We start from the raw sequence: 27,266 nt of genomic DNA, 5'->3' as shown, positions 1-27,266 counted from the left end.
TGTTGACCAGGATGGTCTCGATCTCTTGACCTTGTGATCCACCCGCCTCGGCCTCCCAAAGTGCTGGGATTACAGGCTTGAGCCACCGCGCCCGGCCTAGGAAGAATTCTTAAATGAAACAATAAATATTCACTTGGTATAAAGTTTATTTGCATGTGTAAAAAGTATATATGACAGGAAACCCCTTAAAATAAAAACATAATACAGTTTTAGGAAAAAGATGAATTTTAAAAATTGGTTGCTGTTTTCAGATAATGAAAATACTGATATATGTGTACTGAATTACCTTAAACTGTTGAGGTGTTAGAGAAACATTTTTAAAAAAACAAAAAAAGTTGGAGGAGACACACAATATAGAAGAATGAAGGTACTGATTTATGTCACACATGTTTTAAAATGGCCACATAAACAGAATCGACAAAAGAATCAAATGCTTTAAAAATACAGAAATGCTAGACATTCCTCTAATAGTGTTAATGGCATATATAACATTCCAAATCAAATAACTAATAAAAATTAATTCACATTCAATTAAAACCAAAACAATATGAGTAATATAAAATTGAGTTTTTGTTAAGCACTGACAATCTTTTAGTGTTAAAAAGTCTCTTGTACATTTAGGAAGATTATACACATATAAATTATCTGAGAAGTAGAAAAATATGGATTAGTATTTTAGAGGCAAACTTGAAACCAAAGACATGGAGGATACTGTTGCTCTGCAGTTTTTAATTGTTCTGAGAGTTTTCTCTATATATTTGCTCAGAGGGTGCGTCATTAAAAGATGCAAAACTTGGGGCCGGGCACGGTGGCTCATGCCTGTAATCCCAGCCCTTTGGAAGGTTGAAGTGGGCAGATCACCTGAGTTCAGGAATTTGAGACCAGCCTGGCCAACTCGGCGAAACCCCGTCTCCACTAAAAATACAAAAGTTTGCCAGGCATGGTGGCAGGTGCCTGTAATCCCAGCTACTCGGGAGGCTAAGGCAGGAGAATCTCTTGAGCCTGGGAGGCAGAGGTTGCAGTGAGCCAACCTCCTGGTCACTCTACTGCATTCTAGCCTGGGCTATAGAGCAAGACTCTGTCTCAAAAAAAGATGCAAAAGTTTGACACAGCAGGCCGGCATGGTGGCTCATGCCTGTAATTCCAGCACTTTGGGAAGCTGAGGTGGGTGGATCACTTGAGCTCAGGAGTTGGAGACCAGCCTGGGCAACAATTTTTGTAGAAATCCTGTCTCCACAAAAACCACAAAAATTAGCCAGGTGTATTGGCATGCACCTGTAGTCCCAGCTACTCAGGAGGCTGAAGTAGAGAACTGCTTGAGCCCCGAAGTTCATGCTGCAGTGAGTTGTGACTGGGCCACTGCACTCCAGCCTGGGTGGCAGAGTAAGACCTTGTCTCAAAAAATTAAAAATAAAAATGCTTTGACACAGTCAAAGTTTGTGACCTTTTTAATTTTTTCCATTATCAAAAGAAAATATTCTACATAGAATTGTCTATCCTACCGAAGGTATAGCCTTGTAAATGTGTATTTGTCTTTTCCAAGTCCAATTCTCCTTTTATATCCATATTTCACTGATTTCTTAATTGTAATAAAGTGGAAAACTGATCTAATTATATATAAAACCTTGTGTCAAAATAGATTTAATGATTAACACTAATCAATTGCTGGGAGATGAAATACAAACAAAACAGATAAATCAAACAAAACAACAAATTTACCACCAAACTTACAACAGGAATAGAAAATGGTGAAAGTAATAGAAGTACATGTGACTGCTCAATCATTACAAACATTTTTCAATAACAGTTTTATCATATTTTCCTTTTTATATTTAAAATATTATCTCTACATTGGATACTCTGTAAATATCACAATCTTAATGATGGATTCTAGACTCATTCAAATTAGAGCAACTGTTTTATACAAAATGATAGCAGTAGTCAACTCTAGGCAGCTGCTTGGGTGGGGTGGGGTTGTCACAGGTTCTGAAGCTAGCTTTGTAGTTAGACTTTTGGGAGTCAAGAGAAGTAAATGAGTTCATGGGATATTTCAAAATATGATTCAGTAAATGATATATATCTTATAATTCTATTCATTATACATATTTTTCATATGTATATGAGAATACATATAAATATATGTAACATGTACATATATAAATGTACGTATAGATGAGAAATGCTTGTAAGTTTCTGTCCCAAACTTAGAATTATATACAAGATTCCTGAATTTCTTTTTTTTTTGAGACAGAGTTTCACTCTTGTTACTCAGGCTGGAGTGCAATGGCACGATCTCGGCTCACCGCAACCTCCACCTCCTGGGTTCAGGTAATTCTCCTGCCTCAACCTCCTGAGTAGCTGAGATTACAGGCACGCTCCACCATGCCCAGCTAATGTTTTGTATTTGTAGTAGAGACGGGGTTTCACCATGTTGACCAGGATGGTATCGATCTCTTGACCTCGTGATCCACCCACCTCGGCCTCCCAAAGTGCTGGGATTACAGGCTTGAGCCACCGCGCCCGGCAAGATTCCTGAATTTCATAATTTGAGGCAGTATAATTTTATAGGCATGGCATGGGACTAGAAAAATGTGCTCACTCATTCTAAACCCACTTGTCACCAACTTGCTAGATTTTGGACAAGTTATTCTTTTATGCCTTAGTGTGATTATTGCAAAGTAGAATTTGCCTGTAACCCTTTAAAGAGGATTAAAATAAGTGCAAAGTCACATGAGCAAAAGTGCTTATGTAAAGCCAAGACACAACTAATAGCAAGATTTTTATATGCAATATGGGTAACTTAAAATCAAGTTAGGTTTCTTAATTAAATGTAAATGTTGCTAGATGATCTATTTGCAACAAGCAACAAAGAGACTGAGAATCTAAAATGATAAAGTCTTTAGCAGTCTGTAATGATTAAGGACTTAAACTTTTATTTGCCTTAAGATGATGCATCTTAAAAGAGAGACATACACTCACACATGCACTGTAATATGATTTATATTTTCTTTTTTTTTTTTTTTTTTTTGAGACGGAGTTTCACTCATGTTACCCAGGCTGGAGTGCAATGGCCCGATCTCGGCTCACCGCAACCTCTGCCTCCTGGGTTCAGGCAATTCTCCTGCCTCAGCCTCCTGAGTAGCTGGGATTACAGGCACGCACCACCATGTCCAGCTAATTTTTTGTATTTTTTTAGTAGAGACGGGGTTTCACCGTGCTGACTAGGATGGTCTCGATCTCTTGGCCTCGTGATCCACCCGCCTCGGCCTCCCAAAGTGCTGGGATTACAGGCTTGAGCCACCGCGCCCGGCATGATTTATATTTTCTAGACATTTAATTTGGTAGGAATTATCAAACGTGGATTTGCAGTCTCACTCCTGTAAAAATTATAAAACAAAATAAATAATGATCATTTTTATAAATGATCCTAAATGATAAGAAAATATGATGCCTGGCAAAAACGTAAAGCACCTAATTTTCTATTCTGTTTTTCAGGAGTATGTTATTTCTTGAGCTCCTGGAAGAGGAAACAAATTCACATATACCTACATACCCACCCACCCATATAAATTTGTGTGCACATACTCCAGAAATTTACAGCTTATATGCTACTACATTCTTAAGGAAAAATTGGTTATACATATTATTTAGAAGACTAGACAAAGAATGGGTTTAAATCATTATGGTGTTTTCCTGTTGTGTTCAGACATATTAAGAGATGCAAAAGGTTTCTGGTAACATTAATCAATATTATTTTAAGAGCAGAAAAGCAAATTACTTTTTTCAGATTCTCAAACTATAAAGTTCAACAAATTTCAAAATAATCATATGTAGTTATATATAGTGATAATTTTGCAATGAAGATGGGAGTGTTTACTAATCAGTAACACGGGCAACTTCATTAATTGTAGTGTCTCCTAGATTTGAGGTCTGTTTGATAGCATAACAACCCTGCAAATCCTTTTCATTGCAACTTTATATCCTCGAAGAACTAACTTCATAGAAAATAGTATTTTTTAGAACAAGAAAACTGCTGACCCCACTACCTATAATAAAACATTACTGACAGCAAGAGTTAAGATCTAAACCCAGCAAAATATAATGATTGCTATGCAATAATTTAACATATAAAACCAAGTGATTATATTAAAGTCACAGATTTATACTGAAATACCAAATTCTGTGAAGTATTTCTAACCCCCCAAAAAAAATCCTAAGAAGGAGTAGGTCCAATGTCCTAACTGGATAATCTATTTTTTTTTTTGGGGGACAGAGTCTCACTCTGTCGTCCAGGCTTTTGTGCCATGGCGTGATCTCACCTCACTGCAACCTCTGCCGCCTGGGTTCCAGTGCGTCTCCTGCCTCAGCCTCCCCAGTAGCTGGGATTACAGGCACCCACCATCATGCCTGGCTAACTTTTTTTGTATTTTTGTAGAGATGGGTCTTCACCATGTTGGCCAGGCTGGTCTCTAACTCCTGACCTCAGGCGATTTGCCTACCTTGGCCTCCCAAAGTGCTGGGATTACAGGTGTGAGCCCCTGCTCCTGGCCTGACTTTGGATAATCTTAATGGTTAGACATTCTTGCTTCTTTAATATTCAGCACAAGAAATCTATAACCTTTATCTGTACAAAGGATGCAAAGAGTTCACTAATTCTACCTACGCTCTTTACAACAAAGATTTTTTTTTTGAACCACTAAAACAAAAATGTGCTTTCTTCTTAACTGCAAGGATATAGAGTCAGAAAGTCTCTTATCAAGCTGATAATGATCAAGTTCAGGTTCAAGATGCAGACAGAGCTTCCGTGGTACAACACATGGCTTATTCTTCCTTTATTCCTTGCAGTTTGTCATAAAAAGCTGGAGACATGTCTTTTTTGGTTCAGGGAGAGCAAACCATTCAAATAACATGAATTTCTTCTTCTTTCCTCTCTCTTCCTCTTCCTTTTCCTCCTCCTCCTCCTCCTTCTCCTCCTCCTCTTCTTCTTCTTCTCTTCTTCTCCTTCTCCTTCTTCTTCTTTCTTCTTTCTTCTTCTTCTTTTTTTTTTTTTTTTTGAGATGGAGTCTTGCTCTGTTGCCCAGGCTGGAGTGCAGTGGTGCTGCAATTTCAGCTCACTGCAACTGGCGCCTCCCAGATTCAAGCAGTTCTCCTGCCTCAGCCTACCGACTAGTTGGGACTACAGGCATGCACTGCCACGTCTGGCTAATTTTTGAATTTTTAGTAGAGACGGGGATTCACCATGTTGGCCAGGCTGGTCTCAAACTCCTGGCCTCCCAAAGTGCTGGGATTACAGGCATGAGCCACCATGCCCGGCCAATCAAATAACACAAATTTCTTATATCAAGATGGCAAGGTAGTCAGTGAGATGGAAGAGACATAGATTTTTTAAATACCCTGAATCCTTTTGTGGGCCCAGGATATGGTGGTGGTGGTGAAACACTGTGTTTTCTGGTCAGTGCCACTGCCTGTTCATATGAAGGTAATCCTGTGTCCTCCACAGAAGGTGGCAATGGAGACAAGGCAGCCTCCTCAGGTCTTCTGAAAATGATGGAGGGAGTGTGCCTACCCCTTTCATAGACGGCTGAAGAGCTAAGCAGAGAGACAACATTTAGGTCTAGGAAAGGTAGCATTTTTAGTTTGAGATGACAATATTTAAAAATCCAACTATCTTTATAAACATTAAACACAATGTATTGACACAACAGTTTTATTTTACCCCCCGACTCTGAAAGTCTTGGTACAGTGGAAAGACTAAGAGCTTTGAAATCAGACATGGGTTTGAAATCTGATCCTGTCATTTCCTAGCTATGTGACCAAAGGCAAGTTACCTACTTCAATTTTGTCCTCTCTAAAATGGGGCTAATAATAGCTATTTCAATAGAGCAGGTTTGTGTGGATTGAGTAAGATGCATGGAAAGCTTCTGGCAGTGTCTGGTACACTAGAGTAAGGACTCAAAACAAGTGAATTCCCTTTTTTCTTACTCCTGGATTAAAACTTTTTGAAAGTAAGATGTGAAACCAAATCAAGGCTTTGTTGAAAGGTGGCGCCATTCCAGGCCAAGGAAATAGATGTCACAGATGTAATCACAACAGGCTGATGCCTGTCCCTCTCCTCCGTTCCCTCCTGCAGTCCTGCTGCCTGGCCAATCCTTCCTAAACAGTACTTTCTTCATGTCACTCTTCTCCTCAGAAGCCAAACCCACAGTGTACTTCTGGCTGAGACAAGTTCTAACTCCCATGCCTTCTCTTCAAAGCAATAAGAGTATTGCAGCCGCACCTTTGTTTTTACAGCTCTCTACGCTACCAAGGCAGTTTCTTTACACTCCTCTATATGGGCAGTTAAGTTCTTGGCCCTTCTCTGTGCTTTCACTGGTATTGTTCCCTTTCTTGAAATATTATCTTTTCTCCCCTCTGCTTTAATCTAAGCCTAACACTTTAAAAAAATATATGTGGCTGAAATATATATTTTTTCACCATTTTCGCAAAACCTTGTCAGCCAGTGAAATGCAACATGGGTCTGGGGTCTATTTTATTATTTTATTTTATTTTAGACAGCGTCTCACTCTGTTGCTCAGGCTGGCGTGCAATGGCGTGATCTTGGCTCATCGCAACCTCTGCCACCCCATCGGGTTCAAATGATTCTCTGCCTCAGCTTCCTGAGTAGCTGGGATTATAGGTGCCCACCACCATGCTGGCTAATTTTTAATATTTTTAGTAAAGATAGTGTTGCACCATCTTGGCCAGGCTGGTCTTGAACTCCTGACCTCGTGATCTACCTGCCTCAGCCTCCCAAAGTGCTGGATTACAGGTATGAGCCACTGCGCCTGGAGGGTCTGGGGTCTTAAACCTATGGTTTTCCTTTCTCACTCGTGAAGTGCAAATTAGGATTTAAATGCTAAGAAATTGATCTGTTTAGACTTGAAGTTGGCTGTTTATAAAAGATCTATACATACATTGACCTCCTATAGTTATGGCTAATGAAATAATTTTTTTTTTTTTTGAGACGGAGTTTTGTTCTTGTCACCCAGGCTGGAGTGCAATGGCGCGATCTCGGCTCACCGCAACCTCCGCCTCCTGGGTTCAGGCAATTCTCTTGCCTCAGCCTCCTGAGTAGCTGGGATTACAGGCACACGCCACCATGTCCAGCTAATGTTTTGTATTTTTAGTAGAGATGGGGTTTCATCATGTTGGCCAGGATGGTCTCGATCTCTTGACCTCGTGATCCACCCACCTTGGCCTCCCAAAGTGCTGGGACTACAGGCTTGAGCCACTGCGCCCGGCGGCTAATGAAATAATTAAAATGCATAGGGGGATACATAAACCATTCTCCATGATGTGCTTATTTCACATTGCATGCCTGTATCAAAACATCTCGTGCCCCATAAATATATATTCCTACTATGTACCCACAAAAAAAAGGAAGAAGGAAAAAATGCATAGATAACCCCTAACTTCTAGTCAATATTTACAGTATTCTTACCATCAAGAAACAGTTTAGCAGGCTCAAAATACTGCCAACTTTTCCAAATTAAATCAGTCAATATGTCTCTTAGAGCACCTTTTTTCCTTTTGAGGTAATAATGAGATCTGAATTAGAGGGAAGAAGAGAGAAAAATTGCAGAAAAAGAAGAAAAGCAAAAGGTCTGTGTAAATCCAGGAACTGGATAATCGGCCCTTCAACAGTTGAGAAGTGACTGAGAGGATCACAAGTTTACTTAGAGAGCTCAACACAATTCCTCCTCTGTCAGAATCTGGAATGCATTCATGATGGGCAGTCTCTTGCCACAGTCATTTAGCTCGTGACAAAAAGTTAAATTTGTTTGCTTATAGGATAAAAGAGGAGACAGCTATTTTATTTGAATAAATAAATGCTTCCATGTTGACTTTCAAAACTTAATGTATGGAAACAATGTAATAATTACATCAGTTATTAAATATCTACACAGTGTTTTCTTACACATCTCAATCTTACATGATCGAAGTGAGAAAGTATGCACTAATAACATCTCAAACTGGCAACATCCCATGATGCCTGTTTTCTTCCACAAAATAGAGCAACTAGGAAATGAAAAGGTCTTGTTTTTCATTTATTGGCTCTTTTTTTTTCTTTTTGCAATGGAGCTTCACCCCTGTTGCCCAGGCTGGAGTGCAATTGTGTGATCTCAGCTCACTGCAACCTCCGCCTCCTGGGTTCAAGTGATTCTCCTGCCTCGGCCTCCCAAATAGCTGGGGTTGCAGATGCCCACCACTAACCCCCGGCTAATTTTTATATATTTTTTAATAGAGATGGGTTTTCACCATGTTGGCCAGGCTGGTTTTGAACTCCTGACCTTAGGTGATCCACCCATCTCAGCCTCCCAAGGTGCTGGGATTATAGGCATGAGCCACCACTCCCAGCCTCTTGGCTTGCTTTTATAGAGGAATGAGGCAAGCTTTTCTGACAATGATCTTATTTTTTACTCTCTTCTTTATCAGCCTCTTTCTCCCTCCCTCTACTTTCAGATTTGCAAAATATAGAAACAAATAACTCTGCTGGAAGAATTTCTTGGGGAAATAGATGAAAAGTACTTTAGTATTTACAAGTTAATCCTAACATAAGAGAAAGTCTAGTAAACCTAGTTTGGAGTATCCCCTGAAACTCAGAGAGTTGCTGGGAGGATCAAAGTGAGACAATGAATGTCACTAGAAGCATTACACTGTGCTAGTGTTAAGTACAATGAATTGCACTTTTAAAATAAAAGATATCCAGGGTTTTAAATTTTATAACGCACACAGAAGACATGTCATAATCATAGGCATAATACTCCCTATATTCGAACTCTGCTTCTATCCCTTATGCAGGGAAGAAGCTAGGAACGTTTCAGGGGAAAAACAAGGCAAAAGGTGAAAAGACATAGTGATGCAGAAAAGTCAGAAACTGAAGAAAAGCAGGGTAGAGAAGAAAGTGTAAGCATGAGGACACTAAATAATGACTGTGCTATTCACATTGAGTGAAACTAATATGTGAGGACATACATGAACTTTTTTGGAAAAACATTGTGAATGAGGTGAAAAAGAAGAAATGATGAACCTCCAAAGACAAATTTTTTGCCTATTTCATCATTATCTTGTGGTTTCCTCCCAGCTTGTGGAGAAAGTCACATTGAATAAAATCTTAGTGAAAAGTCCTAGAAAGACCTTGCTCATTTTCTATCTGCTATTGGGGAAATTAATAGAGATCTGTTAAACAAATTAAACAAATTCTTTCTTACTTTCTCTAAACTCTCAAATTTTTATGGGCTTTATAGGGACAAAATCCTTAATCCATGCCCATAATTCACATAATACCTTAGGGAACTTTCCAGCATGGGGCTAAAATGACCATTTATGTTCCTCTGCTATCTTTGCTGGCAGCTCCTCTTCTTTCTGTACCCTTATTGTGGGCATTCTTTAGGGCTCTGTCCTTTTTCCCTTCTGTCCCTTTACCTATTTATTTATTTATTTATTTTGAGAGAGGGTCTCACTCTGTCACCGGGGCTGCAGTGTGGTGGCACAATCGCAGCTCACTGCAGCTTCAATCTCCCTGGCTCAATTGATTCTCGCTCCTCAGCCTCCTGAGTAGCTGGGATTACAGGCACCCACCATCATGCCCAGTTAATTTTTGTATTTTTAGTAGAGATGGGGTTCCACCATGTTGGCCAGGCTGGTCTTGAACTCCTGACCTCAGGTGATCCACCTGCCTTGGCCTCCCAAAGTGCTGGGATTACAGGCACGAGCCACCACACCCAGCCAAATTCTTACCCTTTCTTTTTTGTTTTCCAAGTAAAAAGACTTTGTGGCTGATAAACACACACATATATTATATACAACATATAACATTGTATATAATATATAAAACATTACATTTTCCATTTTAATCATTCATAAATGTACATTTCAGTGGCATTCCACTCACAAGGTGCAACCATCTCCATTATCTATTTCCATAACCCTTTCATCACCCCAAAGAGAAATTCTGTACATAAGACGCAATAACTCCCCATTCCCCTTGCTATGGTTTGAATGTTTTTGTCCTCCTCAAAACTCATGTTACAAACTTAACCCTCAATACAACAGTGTTAGGAAGTGGGGCCTTTTGGGAGACTTTTAGATCATGAGGTCCCTGCCCTCATAAATGGATTAATGCTGCTGTAAGAAGGGTTTGCAGGAGTAGTGCCCTCCCTTTCTTCTGCTTTTCTGCCATGTGAGGAACAACGTTCCTCCCCTCTGGAGGATGTGGTGTTCAAGGCACCATCTTGGAAGCAGAGGCTGGGTCCTCATGAGGCATACAATCTGCTGGTACCTTGATCTTAGACTTCCTAGCCTCCAGAACTATGAGAGATAAATTTCTGTTCACTATAAATTACCCAGTCTCAAGTATTCTGCTATAGCAGCACAAATAGACTAAGACATCCCTATCCTCCCAGGCCAAGATTATCTCTAATCTACTTTTTGTCTCTATGAATTTGCCTATCCTAGATATTGCCTATCCTAGACATTTTATATAAATGGAATCATACAATAGTTGTTCTTTTGAGTCTGGCTTCTTTCACTTGGTATCATGTTTTCAAGATCCATCCATATTGTAGCATGCATCAGAACTTCATTCTTTTTTTGTGGCTAAATAATATTCCATTGCATGGATATACCATATTTTGATAGACATTTGGGTTATTTTCATCAACCCTTTTGATTATTTGAATAATGCTGCTATGGACATTGGTGTACAGTATCTGTTTTCAATACTTTTGAATACAAATATAGAAGTGAGATTGCTGTGTCATGTGGTAATTCCACATTTAACTTTCTGAGGAGCTGTCAAACTGTTTTCTATAGTGGCTGCACCAGTTTACACTGGCAATGTGCATATGAGGTTCCAATGTCTCCATATCCTCACCAATACTTGTTATTTTAAAAATTGTTACAGCTACTCTAGAATAGTTGGAATTACATGTGCATGTCACCGTACCTGGTTCTTACTGTGATTTTGGTTTAATTTGCCTTTCCTTAATGTCTAACAACATTGAACACCTTTTCAAGTGCTTCTTGGCCATTCGTATATTTTTAGAGAAATGTCCATTCAAGTCCTTCATTTAAAAAAATGTGGGTTATTCATCTTTTTGTTGCCTTTATCCTTTCTTGAGCTATCTTTAAAATATAAGTCATTTTGGCTGGGTGCAGTGGCTCATGCCTGTAATCTCAGTATTTTGGGAGGCCGAGGTGGTGGATAACCTGAGGTAAAGAGTTCAAGACTGGTCTGACCAACATGATGAAACCCTGTCTCTACTAAAAATACAAAATTAGCCAGGCGTGGTGGCACATGCTTGTAATCCTGGGCAAGAGAAATCGCTTGAACCCAGGAGGCGGAGGTTGCAGTGAGCTGAGATTGCATCATTGCACTCCAGCCTGGGCCACAAGATCAGAAGTCTGGCTCAAAAAATAAATAAAATATGAGCTACTTTGTCCTGTCAAATCCAAATTTTGTTTTCTTTCTCCCAGCTTCCATATATATTTCTTCAGCACAGAAGCTTAAGTTCAAGTCATAGTCTTCCAACATTCCCAAGTTCTTTCTAATCTGACATCAAGTTCTACAGCTTCTTTTTCCTTGAAGACAGGTCCAAACTCATGACCTCACAACTGAATTACTCCACTAGCATCCTTATTGGTTTTCCTCTGTCTTCCAGTTTCTCCCAGTGTTAGTACACATTATTAAGAAAACCAGAGTGTAAGAGCTATGGGGGGCAGGCACTATGGTTGTTTTACTCACCATTCTGTTCCTAGAACCTAGCATATTATCACATTCTCAAAAACCTTCCCCACAGGCTGTTTTTCTCTTTAATCCTCTGCTTAAGTGGTCCACCTCATATCTGGCAACTTAAACATAAATTCGTGGCTGCCATTCCAATTATCCAACAATTTCCTCAGTCACTCACTACTGTTCATCACAGCTCTTAAATCCCACCTAAGCCCCACTAGTAGTTGGGTATAAAGGCATGCATCACCACACCTGGCTAATTATTTTGGTATTTTTAGTAGTGATGGGGTTTTGCCATGTTTCCCAGGCTGATCTCAAACTCCTGGGCTCAAGAGATTTCCCTGCCTTGGCCTCCCAAAGCTGGGACCACAGACATGAGCCACCATGCCTGGCCTTGGCCTACAATTATTATTATTTTTTAAATCTTTGGTCAAGACTATTTGGCTTATCATCACCTATATGAGCCTTGGTAGTACCCATCTTGGCTCCTGTGGGTCCACTTTCTTGAAACACCCTTCCTAGTTAATTCCTCTAAAACCTATGTCTGCTAAAGTGACTAGTTGTATCCCACACTGATGGTATGCCTGCTTGACATTCCTAGCCATTTATAAGGAGACTGTTCTCTGTTTTACATGTTTATATTCAAGTTACATTTTTGTTATGTAGTTGCCTTGCTGCAATGGTAATCACTCTATGTAATCTCCTTCACGTGCCATAATACACTATACAAATACTGAGAGTACTAAATGAGAAGGTAGTGTGAAAGTGGTGTATATATCGTTAGCAACAACAGGTCATGTGGAAGATGGTTATAAATACAGATAAGGAAGATTTCTTTTTTTTTTTTTTATAAGATCATAAAGTCAGGTAAGTTAAGTGGGATTTCATAGGCCAAATAAAATTTTTGTAGATCTACCAAATTTGAAGAGAACTTATTTGCAATATAATACTTTCTGATTGCCTATATTGTCTTCTGATAATGAGTTTTAATTTTATATGAACACTGGAGAATCTGCAGCCCATTCCCAGTTCAGACACATTTTTGAAGAAATACAAACATTGGATGGGAACACATAAACATTTCAGTGCAAGCTTTTAGAAAAATCTTAGTTTGCAAATTCATAATAATAATAGCTGGGCTAGGTACAGTGGCTCATGGCTGTAATTCCAGCATTTTGGGAGGCCGAGGTGGGAGGATTACTTGAGGTCAGGAGTTCAAGACCAGCCTGGCTAACATGGTGAAACCCCGTATCTACTAAAAATACAAAAATGAGCTGGGTGTGGTGGCAGGTGCCTGTAATTCCAGCTACTTGGGAGGCTGAGGCAGGAGAATTGCTCGAACTCAGGAGGGGAAGGTTACAGTGAGCCAAGATCATACCACTGTACTCCAGCCTGGGCAACAGAGCTAGACTCCATCTCAAAAAAAAAAATTGATAATAACAGCTAACCTTTATGGAGAGTACGTGCTACTCTTGCTACCAAGCACTCTCTTAAGTACTTTTTATGCATCACATCATTTAATTCCCATAAGTCCCTTAGGAGATACATACGGTTATTATTTGGGCTACCATACTGCACAAAACCAGAAGGTACCATTCACACTATAGCCCAGGTTAATGGCAACTCTCTGGAACTATGTAATATGGTAGCTCACATTATTACCTTCAATTTACTCACAGAGAAAGGGAGGCAGAGTACAAGTTTAAATAACATGTTCAAAGTCAAATGGCTAGTTAGTGGCGTACCAGGGTTTTGAATCCAGGCAATCTGGTTCAGGAGCTCACACAGTGAACCACTATACCATATCTATTTCTAGGATAGGGAAAATACACCTTGGTGGTCTCTTCCAGAAACAGGAACTGGGCTAGGGGCCAATGTATTTTAGAAAGGAATCACATCTTACTACATTTAGAATTTTAAAAAACTTCATCAAACATAATGAAATGCTGCAATAAAACATTTCAAAGAGACTCTATTAATGATTTAAAATTACTGTGCTAGATAAGCCAGTCAGAAAGAGACTAATACTGTGTGATTCCACTTATATGAGGTGTTGTAGTAAAATTCAGATACAAAAAGTGAAAAAGTGATTGCTAGAGTCTAGGAGAGGGAAAAATGGGAAAGTTTGTTGACTAGGCACAGAACTTCACCGTTGCAAAATGGAAAAATAGAAAAAAGGGAGATTGGTTGCACAAGAGTGAATGAACTTAATACTACTGAACTGTATACTTGAAAACGGTTAGGATGGTGAATTTTATGTTACATATATTTTACTATTAAAAAAATGCACTGCACTGAAAATGTATTTAAATTATATTGTTCAGTGCTAAAGGCAAGTTGCAAAGGAGAACATGTAACAAACATTTCTTTTTAAAACATAAAATAGGCCGGGTGCAGGGGCTCACGCCTATAATCCCAGCACTTTGGAAGGCTAAGGCAGCGGTCACCTGAGGTCAGGAGTTTGAGACCAGCCTGGCCAACATGGTGAAACCCTGTCTCTACTAAAAATACCAAAAATTAGCTGGGTGTAGTGGTGGGCACCTGAGTAGTCCCAGCTACTCAGGAGGCTGAGACAGGGGTATCGTTTGAACCTGGGAGGCGGAGGTTGCAGTGAGCCAGAAAAACACACCGAAAAACCTATAAAATATGTTATTAGGTTGGTGCAAAAGCAATTGCTATTACTTTAAATGGCAAAAACCACAGTTGCTTTTACACCACTCAAGTAGTATATGCATAGAAAAAAATCTGGAGTTTTACATACCAAATTCATAATAGTGGTTATATTTGAAAAGTAGGATTATGAGAACTTTAATTTTAGATAATATTTCTATAATACTTGAATTTAAAAATAATTCATGTATTACTTTTTTAGGCAAAAAACAGGATAAAGTCCTTTTAAAGGCCTTACTCTCCATTATCAGCACATTTTCAGATGCTCTTATCACAATGAAAATGATTTTTTTTTTTTTGTTACGGAGTCTCACTCTGTTGCCAGGCTGAAGTGCAGTGCTTCGATCTCAGCTCCCGGCTGCAACCACCACCCCCTGGGTTCAAGCAATTCTCCTGCCTCAGCCTCCCGAGTAGCTGGGACTACAGGGGGGTACCACAACGCCCAGCTAGTTTTTGTATTTTTAGTAGAGATGGGGATTCACCATGTTGGCCAGGATGGTCTTTATCTCTTGACCTCATGACCTGCCTGCCTTGGCCAAGAACCACTTGAAAAGGTATTCAACGTTGACATTTTTTGAACAATCCAGGTCAGTTGTTACGTAGAATTTAAATTTTATTTGCTATGAATTGAAAGCTATTCTTAATTTAGAAGACAAAGAATCTTCTAATATATATGATAAAGAATACTTTCTATTCTTTTGGAGGGATACAAAAACACTGCCCATTTTGCTGAAAAGATAAGTAAAATAATCATTATGATTAAAAAAGTACACCTGATCGCCACTTTGAGCTTGTTCATGGAATTTGAAATGTGAATAGGAAGAAATAAGTATCAATCTCTAATAGCCTGCTTAGCATCTGCTGCTTTTTTTTTTTTTTTTTTTATATAAGAATGTTTCTATGCCTACTCAGCCATATTTACTGGAAAGATATCAGTACTTTTTGTTTCAATAGGGATGCTGAGCTTCTATTATGCAAACAATTACGGCCTTTATGAATCTTTTTGAAGCTTTATCAATGTGCTGTTATCCTTAATTGGTAACCATTTTATTTTGTTAACTTCTATTTAAAACATCAATAAAAATAGTTGAATTTAAAAGCCAGTTACACAGTTTCTATTTGGGTAGCCATGTGATCTGTTAACTCTGTGGCTCAGAGTAAACTACAGGACTTCCTGTCTGTGGAAATAATGTGAAGATACTGGTATCTGCCTCTTGCTTAAGAAATACTGAAAAATGAAGCTGGCATATGTGAAACTTCTTGTATTCTTCTGAAGGACCTTAGAAATAGCATCATTAGGTTGTTTATGTAAATGTTAAATTAGGAGACCAAACAACTGTCACAGTCTAGAGAGGCCAGGAAGACATGACAGCTAAATGCAATGTGGTACTGTGACTGGATCTGGCAGCAGAAAGAAAACACCAGTGGGAAAACTGGTGGAGTTTAGTTAATAGTCACGAACCACTGTCATTTTCTGAGTTTTGATAATTCTACTGTGGTAATATATTAACAATGTGCCAGGCGCGGTGGCTCACGCCTGTAATCCCAGCACTTTCGGAGGCCAAGGTGGGCAGATCAGGAGGTCAGGAGTTTAAGACCCCCCTGACCAACATGGTGAAACCCCGTGTCTACTAAAAAAAAAACAAAAAAAAAAATTAGCCAGGTGTGGTGGCCTGCACCTGTAGTCCCAGCGACTCAGGAGGCTGAGGCAGGAGAACTGCTTGAACCCAGGAGGCAGAGGTTGCAGTGAGCCGAGATTGTACCACTGCACTCCAGCCTAGGCAATTTATTTAATAAATTAATAAATAAAACAAATATATATATATACACACACACAATGTAGGAAATTGGGTGGGAACTCTCTTTAATACCTTTACAATTTCCGTATGCATCTAAAATTCTTCCTAAATAAAAGGCTTATTTAAGAAAATAGGCAGCCATTTGCTTGACCCTTGTTTTTTTTTTAGAAACAGTGTTTCACCATGTTGGTCAGGCTGGTCTTGAACTCCTGACGTCAGGTGATCCACCTGTCTCAGCTTCCCAACGTGCTGGGATTACAGGTGTGAGCCACTGCACCTGGTCCTGCTTGACCCATTTTAAAAATAACGATATAGAATGTCTAGTAATGAATTACATAGTTTTACTTAGTACTTACCCTGGATGTTGTAGCCTATTACACTTAGTGATGCAAAGATAGTAGCCAAGTAATCCAAAAATAACCAAAAATACTCCAGCAGCAATTAATCCAGTCAGAAGGCCCATAACATCAATTTTCTCTCTGTTGCCATCTTGAAATAAATCATTAAAATAACATAAATATAACAACTACATAGCATCACCTATGATTTCAACAAATTTAATCCTGGGTCTAAACACATTATACAGCATCTAATCATTGATGTTGACTTCTTTCAAGTCTTTGTACTAGAGAGTCTACCTAAAAAAATTTAAATGACACTTCTAAAAGTGGTAGTTACGGTTATTCTTTTATTTATTTAAAATAGGTCGTATTAAATGTAATATTCAGCTTTAAGTGGGATAAACATATTTGCTCCTCAACTAGACATACTTTGGTATTAATCACTAAGATTATATTTATTAAGCAACTCAGGGTAGCTATGCGATATAACCTGCCATGGCGGCTGGGGGGGGGTCCTACAGAAGAGGAATGAAAGAATAGCTGGTGAAAAATACACCCAACTAAAATGCAGCTAGAGATGATCAATACAGATTAGATAAAGGATCTCCCCTCTCTACAAGTTACTTAATTCGATCCAACAATCTTATCTGGCAAAATGTTCCATCTACCTTTAATGGTTAAAAAAGAAAACAGGTTAACATAGTTTACATCTTGAAATGAATAGAATCTACTTTTATTCTATGCAAGTCTTGACATAGCTGAGCTGTTTAAAACAGGTTTAAGCCCATTATCTCATTTCCCTAGTATCTCACCAAACTTGATTTTCGGTGTATAAATAGATGAATCTGTCCTTTTCTGTCTGAGATAGCCCAGTGTATAGTTGAGAAATCTCCTTGTATTTATAAGATTTGTATGTTGAGTAACAGCCAAACTCAAAACAATAAAACTAAAATGTATTACAATAGAGAGACGGCGAGAAAAGCATTAAATTTGATCAATTATTGTTTTACCTGATTTTGTGGTTGGTCCTTTTGCTGAATATTCCTGCCAAAATGCGTTCTAAAAAAAAGGTAAAATTCCCAGGTTTATTCAATATCTTTATTATCATTATTTCATTTGGTCCCAATGACCTAGACTAGGGGTAGTAAACTCTTGGCAGGTATCATAAGTTGGAGACCAGTTCATTCAAGCTGAAGGGTGTGACTCACTCTAATTAAAGCACTACCACCCCTAACTGCCTCTGCTGTTTGTCTATCTAATTGTCAAGGGATTACTGCCAGTTCCAGTTCTTTACTACTGTGCCTGCTATTTTCCCTTCACCTGACTGGAGCTCCCACTAAGGCACTGCATTATTGGGAAATTATTGCATTAGAGAGTAGGTGAAAGTACCAAAGTTAGAAGTTGAGGCTGTGGACTCACTACCATGTTTGAACAGGAGACTGAATTTTTCAGTGGGAGATAAGCCCTCATTTTGTCTCAGGACTTTTTTTTTTTTTTTTTTTTTTTTTTTTAAGACAGGATTGCTCTGTAGCCCAAGCCAGAGTGCAGTGGTGTGATCATGACTCACTGCAGCTTTGACTTTCTAGGCTCAAGCAATCCTCCAACATCTGCCTCCTAAGTAGCTGGAACTATAAGCACATGCCACCACTCCCAGGTAATTTTTTCTTTTTTGTAGAGACGGAGATTTCACCATAAAGCCCAGGCTGATTTTGATTTCCTGGGCCCAAGCAATCCTCCCACCTCTGCACCCCAAAGTGCTGGGATTACAAGTATGAGCCACTGTGCCCTTCTGGAAGATCTTATTGAAAAGTATTTATTGATTTGGGAAGACATTCTTGAGACAATTTTAAGTTCAGTGCTACCCGAGAGAATAGAAATGAATTTTAAGGAACTATGATAAAATTAGAAAAGGTTTGTGAAAAACAGAATAAAATTCCAACAGGCACAACTACACAGTATATGCTTCGTTTTTCTCCTTAATAGACACAGCAAATACTTGCAGGGAATGGGAGGGTGGGCACAATGATATAAAAGTCAACAACTAGGTTCCATTACCACCTGCATTTGAAGGATACCTAAGGAGGTTCTTATTGACCAAAAAGTAAAATAGGACTCTTAGGAAAGGGAAAAAGGAGCTAGCATTATGAAATCTACAAAGGTAAAGAATTTAGGGCTGGGTGCTGCAGCTCATGTCTGTAATCCTAGCACTTTGTCAGGCTGAGGCGGGTGGATTGCCTGAACTCAGGTGTTTGAGACCAGCTTGGGCAACATGGTGAAACCCCGTCTCTACTAAAATACAAAAAATTATCCCGGCATGGCAGCATGCACCTGTAGTCCTAGCTACTTGGGAGGCTGAGGCAGGAGAATTGCTTGAACCCGGGAGGTGGAGGTTGTAGTGGGCAGAGATTGTGCCACCGTACTCCAGCCTGGGCAGCAGAGTAGACTCTGTCTCCAAAAAAAAAAAAAAAAAAAAGATAATTTGGGTTACTTAATGTTTTTGAAGACTGTGACAGATTATCACAGGCACAATGCCATCTGTTTTGTACCTTGTCAAGATTAACAGAACTTGATTATATTCTAAGAAAGAACTTTTAAAAATGTTTCCCTTAAATTACACTGATAGACCAAACAATACATTTCCAAATACAAGGGCTATAAGTTTTGTATCCTCAGTGCCAAGGAGAACACCTGGCACATATCAGACTGTCAGTAAATACTTGAAATATAAATATGGGTAATCAAGTAGGTAAGGTCACCGATAGGACAAATTACTTAGTCATAAATGATTGAAGCCTGAGTTAGAGCACTAACCACAAAATCTTGGAGTTAAATTCACTCTGCCCCATGATGAATTTTAAATATAATAAACATTAAACACACAAAATCACAACAGTCAATAATTTACTAATTACTATAAACCCCATTAATTGGGTGTAGAGCCAAGTCTAAACAGGTTAATTACCATTTTAACGAAGTAGAAAGAGATATCAGGTACATAACCCTGATTTTGTTTAAAGCGTAAAATCTCTAATAACTGAAAGTGCCACTTTCTTAAGTACAATTGAATAATTCCAGATAATTAACATAATCAACCACATTACCGTTTTATCTTCATCCACAAAAATCTCTCTGGCTTCCTCATAATTGCAAAGTTCTTCAGTGCACTCTCTTTCTAGGTCACCAGGAGTGAAGAGCTCCAAATCAAATCTATTATACAGGAGGCGTCTATGTATGAAAAAGTTTGCTTCTTCTTTTGATGTAAACACTAATAAAGTAATGAAAAAGACTTAAACATTGATCAAAACTATTCAAAAAATTCCTGTTTTAATTGTGGAAAAAGTGAATAGTCCTCTTGATGTGGTTAAATTATACAAAACTTTTTTGTAAAGATTTAAAATCTAACCAAAAAAAAGAAAAAGCATCAGTGAAGATAATTTCCTATAAATATGAAATATAAAATTAGCATAATTCTGCTGGAGTTATGTCCAAAGTTACTAGTATAAATAACAATTATTTAAATATCTTTTTCTCTCCAGATAGTTATTTTCCCAATAATTGACAGGTCAGACTACTCTGTTTCTAAAGAATTTGTTCTCTATTATCTTGACTGAGAAAAATTAGTGGGGCATTATGGACAGCATATTGAACTGAGAGTTAAAAGACAGATTTTTGGTTTTGATTTAGCTTAAGCTATCAGTTGTATATTCTAAGATAAGTCACTTACATTCTTTGGGCTGCCATTTCCTCATTTGTAAAACCAGGAATTAAATTAAATAATCACTAAGATCTCTTTAAGTTCTTAATTTTGTTGTTGTTGTTTTTTGAGATGGAGTCTCACTCTGTCACCCAGGCTGAAATGCAATGGCACAGTCTCAGCTCCACCTCCCAAATTCAAGTGATTCTCCTGCCTTAGCCTCCCAAGTAGCTGGGACTACAGGCATGTGCCACCACACCTGGCTAATTTTTGTATTTTTAGTAGAGACGGGGTTTCACTGTTTTGGTCATGCTGGTCTCGAACTCCTGACTTTGTGATCCACTCGCCTTGTCTTCCCAAAGTGCTGGGATTACAGGCATGAACCACTACATCTGGCCGAGTTCTTAAATTACAAATTAATGCTTATACATTAGAGTTGCTGTATTCAAGTTTATGCTAAAAGTTATAAAATTCTAACCTTCTAAATTAGTGAAAATATAAGCTAATTGTAAGATTTAACTAAAGACATTCAGTTCTTTCCAAAGTAGTAGCTTCCTCTACTGTACTCCCCAAATACGTGTCTCTAATGTTTTATAAGTTTCCCTTTACATTTGACGGGAAGGTAAATGGTAAACACTACAAGGTTCAGAACAGGTTGACACAAAACCAAAGCATCCAACTATGGTAGTATTTTCAAAACCCACAAACTTTAAACTTGTTCTGGTGTCACACAAACAAAGCTTAAGAGATTTTGCTCCAGATCATATTACTAAGACTGGAATTCCAAAAGTGAGAACTACATCACAATGCTTAAAAGAATTTAAAAGTGCGGATACTTTTCACTGCTCACCACTACTAAAGAAAGAATGTATTAAAATAGGCAATTGAAAGACTGCTCATGAGAGATCATGGCTGGAAAACTCATACTGATTTGTGTGTGACCTCAAGTCTCACATTTATTTTTGCCCCTTTAAGAACAGTCACATCTTGTCCAAGATATTTTTTCTATAAATGAATTATCTTTCCAAACAGGTCTGAATGTTCTAGAGCTATTTTGTCTAATGCAGTAACCGCTAGCCACAGAAGGCTGGGAGCGGTCGCTCACACCTATAATCCCAGCAGGCTAAGGCAGGTGGATCACTTGAGCCCAGGAGTTGGAGACCAGCCTGGGCAACACAGTGAAACTCCATTTCTACAAAAAATACAAAAATTAGGCTGGTGTGGTGGTACATGCCTGTAGTCCCAGCTACTTGGGAGGCTGAGGTGGAAGGATAACTTGAGTCCAGGAGGTAGAGGTTGCGGTGAGCTGAGATCATGCCACTGCCCTCCAGCTTGGGCAACAGAGCAAGATCCTATCTCTAAATGAATAAATAAGAACTGTGGCTTATCTGAATTGAAATGTGCAGTAAGCATAAAACACACATAAGGATTTCAAAAGCTTGGTGTATAAAAGAAAAAGAATGTGAAATGTCTCCATAATGTTTTATATTGCTTATATTTTAAAATGGTGACATTTTGTGTACTAGATTAAATGATATACATTCTTAAAATTAATTTCATCTATTATTTTTTACTTTTTAAAATGTGGCTATTAGAAAAATTTAAATTATGTAGCTCACATTATATTTTGGGGGAGCAGCACTATTCTACTGTGTCCATTTCTATGTTATAAATAACAAATAAGGGCTATTCAAACCAAATGGGAAGCTACAATGGGATAATTGGTGATGGCTGTTTTGAAAAGTATTCTAAAAGGTAGATAGAGGGGCTAGTGTGATGAAATATTTCTATTCTGTTTCCTCCTTTGTTTTATCGTAGATTTTATATGATCACAAATGGAGATAGTATGAAAAATTTTCCAAGCCTCCATCACCCCTCACTGGGATTCCTACAATGGTCTTCCAAGGGTCTCCTTGCTGCTCTATAGTCTGTTTTTAACATAACAACCAAAGAGAGCCCTTTAAAAGATAAGATAGACTTTGTTCCTACTTTGCTTTTTAAAAACCTTCTAACAGCAATTCCACCGCCTGCAGTAAAAGCCAAAGTCATTACAATGGCTTACACGGCCCTCTTCGGTCTAGTCCCCAAGCCCTTACCCCTCTAACCTCATCTCCTACCACTTTCCCTGCATATTCTGTTGTAGCTATGCTGGCTTCCAACACACCTGGTCCTCTCTGGCCTTTGGACTTACTGTTCTGAACAGAACTTACTCATTTCAGTTTGCTCTCTCACATCCTTCAGGGTTTTGTTCAATGCTACCTGGAACTCCCATCCCTACCCACCCACCCCTGCCACTCCCTGTTCACACTCTGCCTTTCTCTATAGTCCTCATCACCATCTGGTTTTCTATATGCTTTACTTACCCCTGTTCTCCTCACTAGAAGGCAAGCTCCATTAAAGCAGGGATGTTGGTTCTTGGCCCATAAGAGGTGCTCAAAAAAATTACTGACTGAATGAACAAACTTAACTTTGCAATAGTGGGAGGAAACTCTTGGACCTAAAGTCTACCAACTGAAGCAATTCATAGGTATAGGTCTGGTGTTTCTCAGCTTGGTATAGGTTTAAAGTATCAAACTATTGATGAAGCAACCCATAGCCTGCCTCACTTAGCTATACTTACTGCATAAAATCTAAGTTCAGAATGGAGAATTAGATATCTGCCTCTGTATTGCTACTTCTCAAATATGTCCAGATCCTTCCATTTTATTGGCTAAAAAAAGCAGTGCCAAATTTCTCACAATAGTCTTCTGTTCCAGTAGGTTGAGTTATTAAAAATACACCCCCAAGAGGCCGAGATGGGTGGATCACGAGGTCAGGAGGTCTTGACTGACCTGGTTAACATGGTGAAACCCCGTCTCTACTAAAAATACAAAAAATTAGCTGGGCATAGTGGTACCCACCTGTAGTCCCAGCTACTCGGGAGGCTGATGCAGGAGAATCACTTGAACCTGGGAAGGTTGCAATGAGCAGAGGTTGCAATGAGCTGAGATTGCACCACTGCACACCAGCCTGGGCAACAGAAAGAGACTCTGCCTCAAAAAAAGAAAAATACACCACTATGGAACTCAAAAGCTACTTTTATAGGGGAAATTAAAAAAGGGAGAGCCATAAACATTTTCATTTTTCCTTAAATAATATTTATGCCAATATCATAAATATATTTATGATTACTCATGCTATTATGATTAATACTATATTAAACATGGCTTCGAGGGACTGCTGTGTGCCATTCCCCTCAGTGTGAAAGTTCTGATTCTGTCACTGACCGACCTTCAGTGCCAGATCAGATTTTTCCCTGTATCCCTTATGATCTCAGGAGAAATACTGTCTTTTGTTACTGGATTCTAAGTAACCCTGAATTTGCTTTTAATTGAAAGGAAGCAAACTTCCCTGCCCTTGGAACACCCTTGGCTTTCAGCAAGAGCTCCTATTTTCCCCTTGACCATGGCTGGAGGATGCAATGGCCTTGGCTCTACTTTCTTAGATTCTCTTCCCTTCTCTATTTCTCCTGTCTTAGACTATCCTAAGACGCTGACCATGCATTTCACTGCTCTAAATTCGCCAACCCAGATACTGCATTCTCTTCAATTCTATCTCCTTGTGTTTTCTAAATAAGCTCCTTTACAGTCATTTCAACTCCAACCTCATGCTTTATCAGTAATCCCAGCACTTTGGGAGGCCGAGGCTGGTAGATCACCTGAGGTCAGGAGTTCAAGACCAGCTTGGCTAACATGGTGAAACCCCCTCTCTACTAAAAATACAAAAAAAATTAGCCAGGCACAGTGGCATGCACCTGTAATCCCAGCTACTCGGGAGGCTAAGGCAGGAAAATCACTTGAACCCAGGAGGCGGAGGTTGCAGTAAACCGTGATTGCGCCACTGCACTCCAGTCTGGGAGACAGAGTGAGTCTCCGTCTCAAAAATAACAAAGAAGAATTTAGCCAAAGGTCCTTTATTTCTGGTTACTTTTTATACCTCCATTTATTATAGCCCGTTTACAGATGGAAGGCATTGGCTTCTCTGCCATACAACTCTCTTGAGGCAGAGTTACTGCTGCTCACTCTTTCCTCCTCTCTTAGAGTTCTCTGTTCCAGCTTCTGTTATACAGTTGATGGAGACTGTCTGTTTAACACCCTGCCTCCTTCACCAGATGAAAATGTCCTCCAGGGCACAGGTTGCAGCCTTTCATGTCTGTGACAGCACACAGCATAGGGCCTGGCACTTGGCATGTGTTCATAAAGTTGTGACTGACTGAACAAGTTGTATTTTCAAATGTGTTGGATCCCTCATTCACATTTCCATAGACATCTCCAGCTCTCCACACTCAAGTATGATCTCTAAATTCCCTCCATAGCTTGTGATGTCCTTGAGAGTGTCTTTATTTATTTTTGTGTTTATGTTTTAAATAAAATTCACTCTGTCACCCAGGCTGGAGTGCAGTGGCACAATCTCAGCTCATGCAGCCTCCATCTCCCCAGTAGTTGGGATTACAGGCACATGCCACTATGCCGGGCTATTTTTGTATTTTTAGTAGAGACAGGTCTTCACCATGTTGGCCAGGCTGGTCTTGAATTCCTGACCACCTGCCTTGACCTCCCAAAGTGCTAGGATTACAGGCGTGAACCACCATGTCCAGCGAAAGTGTCTTTTATCCCTGTGTCATGTGAATGAATGATTGCACTTACAATTATATTAGGGAAGAGCATCTGAGTATGGAATCTTTTAAGTGCAACCTTCTAAGTGGACTGATATATATGGTGCAGCTTGGGAGGGACTAAAAAGGATCCTCTTCCAAAATCTCTCCCTATTCCTCTAGCTAGCCTATCCAGTTGTCTAGAATTCTGTCATCAGAGTTTGACTCTTTTGGGTTAATGGATTGTTCTATCTCAACACACACAACTGTGTTAATCATTAATAAAGTCAGTTAGGAGTATTAGTGTAATAGATCCTTCCCAAATGAAAATGAGCTGAGAACAGGATCTGATAAGAAGGGATAAGAGACAGGAACGTGTGGGGACATGGATCCAGAGTACTGGCACTGGTTGGGGAAGCACCGTGACTAGTCAGGTAGAAAGATGCTAAGAGCCAGAGGCTTTTTTTTTTTTTTCTGTTTTTTGGTTTTACTAGGTTAGGCTTTTAAAATATAGGCAGGAAACAAACTGTTAATGAGAAGCCTAAAAACTATCGACTTCTAGGTTGGCAAGCCCCAAACCTAATCTTCTGTCAACTAGCTGCTTTTATCTAGACAACTAGACCGTCTGAAAGTCAAAAAGGACCTCAGAGATGATTTTACACCCCACTCCCATCACTTTTAAAGATGAAGACATTCAAGCCCAATGGGGTTAATTTATCTTGCTCAGGGTCTCACAACAAGTCCAGACTAGATCCTGGACTCCCCGTTCACCTTTCCAGGAAGAACAAGTAATTATGCTCATTATAATCACCACACAGCTTCCTCTAGAGAAATGTCACTCACTGATTTTCAGAAGCTGAAATAGGTTTTCCATTCAATTAACCACAAACAAGCTCTTACATATATACTTATTAAAGGAAACTCAGAGAAATCAAGTTGTATAAATTGCAGTTAAAGAACATAAAAAACCACAACCTTGCCAAATATACCACAAATTAAACTAAAGAATATTTTAGTGCTTCTATGATTGATCAGGGTATGTCATTTCAAATACTGCACTTTCTCACTGACATCTGTACCACGCAGCTCCGGGTTCCAGGGACGTTTTTGTGCTTACCTTCTTCTCCCACATGTGTAGAAGCTTTTGGGCCTCTTGTGCAATGAGGAAACGCCAGGGTAACTGTGGGCAGTTGGCTGAGTAGAACCAGAAGTGTAAACATAGTCTGGCAACTGTCAAACAAACTAAAACAAACAAAAAACATAGTTTAAAAAAAAAAAAAAAAAGCCCCTGGCTCAGCACTCTAAGTTTCTGTCGAACTGAATCACCAACCTGTTGCACTCCAAGCCTCGAAGCGAGAGCGCACAGCGCGTGGTTTCGGTCGCCGGGACTCCAGGCACGCCCAGAAAGCAGCCCCCGAGAGCGCCTGGGACAAATGCCGCGCCCCGGGACCCTGCCGAGGGCTGATCCGGGACCTGTCGCTGCGGGCAACCCTCAGCTATGTGTTCGAATCCAACGCAGTCCGCCGAGGTGGCCTCCACCGATGTGCCCCCCTTCCCAGTAGCTCCCTCCCCGCCGAGTCCCCCCTCCAGGCCCCGCACCTGTGTCCCCCCGCACATGTTCCAGCAGCCCCCGGGCCAGAGTCTTGTCTTGGGGTGGTTCCTTCGGCCGTCAGGCCCTCGGTCTCCGGCGCCCTCAAACCTCTGCGACGCTCCGGGCCTCGTTCTCCCCAGGGTCTGGGTGGTCCCTGTGCTCAAACCGGCTACGCGTCTGGGGTCCGCAGAAGGGCGCCTGGGGAACACGCGCTGCGCGAGGTCCTGCCTCGGTACTGGGAGGCGGCCGACGGAGGAAGGGAGGAGACGGCTACCTGGGGACACCTGGCCGCGCCCCTCCTCCCGGGGGCCGGCCTACCTGCGGCCAGCGGGCGGGCAGTAGGCCGGCGTCTCCTTGGAGTCCGCGCTGCGCTCTCAGCCGCCTCAGCTTCTGTCCCAGCCCCGGGCTGGCCAGGCCGTCAGCCGCCAGTTCTGGCCCCGCCTTGGCGGCGCGGGTGGCTGCTTTTCGATTTGTGCCTGCACCCGGCGTTCTCAATGCTCCTAATCCAGGGAGCGTTTCGGTTCTCAGTCCTAAGCAGAGCGCCCTCGGTGCGTCCAGGGCTTTTCGCTATGGGTCTCGCTAGGCCATGGGTCCTGCGGTTACCTTAGATCAACTGTTTTCAAAAGAGTGGTCCAGGAACAAGGACAAGATATTCATCAGACAAAATACCCTTTATTCGTGATAAGAGATGGAAATGGCCTTAAATTTAATTATTTCATTGGTTCTCCAATGGTGGTCTGCCAGGTCTGGATGTCTCCAAGATCT

General features: G+C 40.1%; 1 protein-coding gene across 2 annotated transcripts in view; it reads right to left on the bottom strand.

The window, feature by feature from the left end:
• The window catches only part of PRRG4 (proline rich and Gla domain 4), a 54,183-nt gene extending 27,273 nt beyond the window's left edge, over nt 1–26,910 (bottom strand). Inside the window, exons 1-6 of one of the 2 annotated variants that reach the window (XM_017514278.2) lie at nt 26,510–26,906; nt 26,031–26,152; nt 19,685–19,848; nt 17,594–17,642; nt 16,599–16,731; nt 5,155–5,589 (exon numbers count right to left, since the gene is read on the bottom strand). In XM_017514278.2, coding sequence (XP_017369767.1) covers nt 5,358–5,589; nt 16,599–16,731; nt 17,594–17,642; nt 19,685–19,848; nt 26,031–26,130 — 678 coding nt within the window. In that variant the 5' untranslated portion in view covers nt 26,131–26,152; nt 26,510–26,906 and the 3' untranslated portion in view covers nt 5,155–5,357. Of the gene's footprint in view, nt 1–5,154; nt 5,590–16,598; nt 16,732–17,593; nt 17,643–19,684; nt 19,851–26,030; nt 26,153–26,509 lie in introns of those variants that run through there. The other variant, XM_017514279.2, reaches the window with a different exon arrangement.
• Nucleotides 26,911–27,266: the final 356 nt, after the last annotated feature.

This window comes from Cebus imitator, unplaced genomic scaffold (assembly GCF_001604975.1).
Source record: "Cebus imitator isolate Cc_AM_T3 unplaced genomic scaffold, Cebus_imitator-1.0 Scaffold521, whole genome shotgun sequence".
In the NCBI taxonomy this organism is placed as follows: Eukaryota; Metazoa; Chordata; class Mammalia; order Primates; family Cebidae; genus Cebus; species Cebus imitator.
The sequence above is the reverse complement of the archived record's forward strand: the minus strand, read 5'-3'. Positions and strand labels throughout refer to the sequence as shown.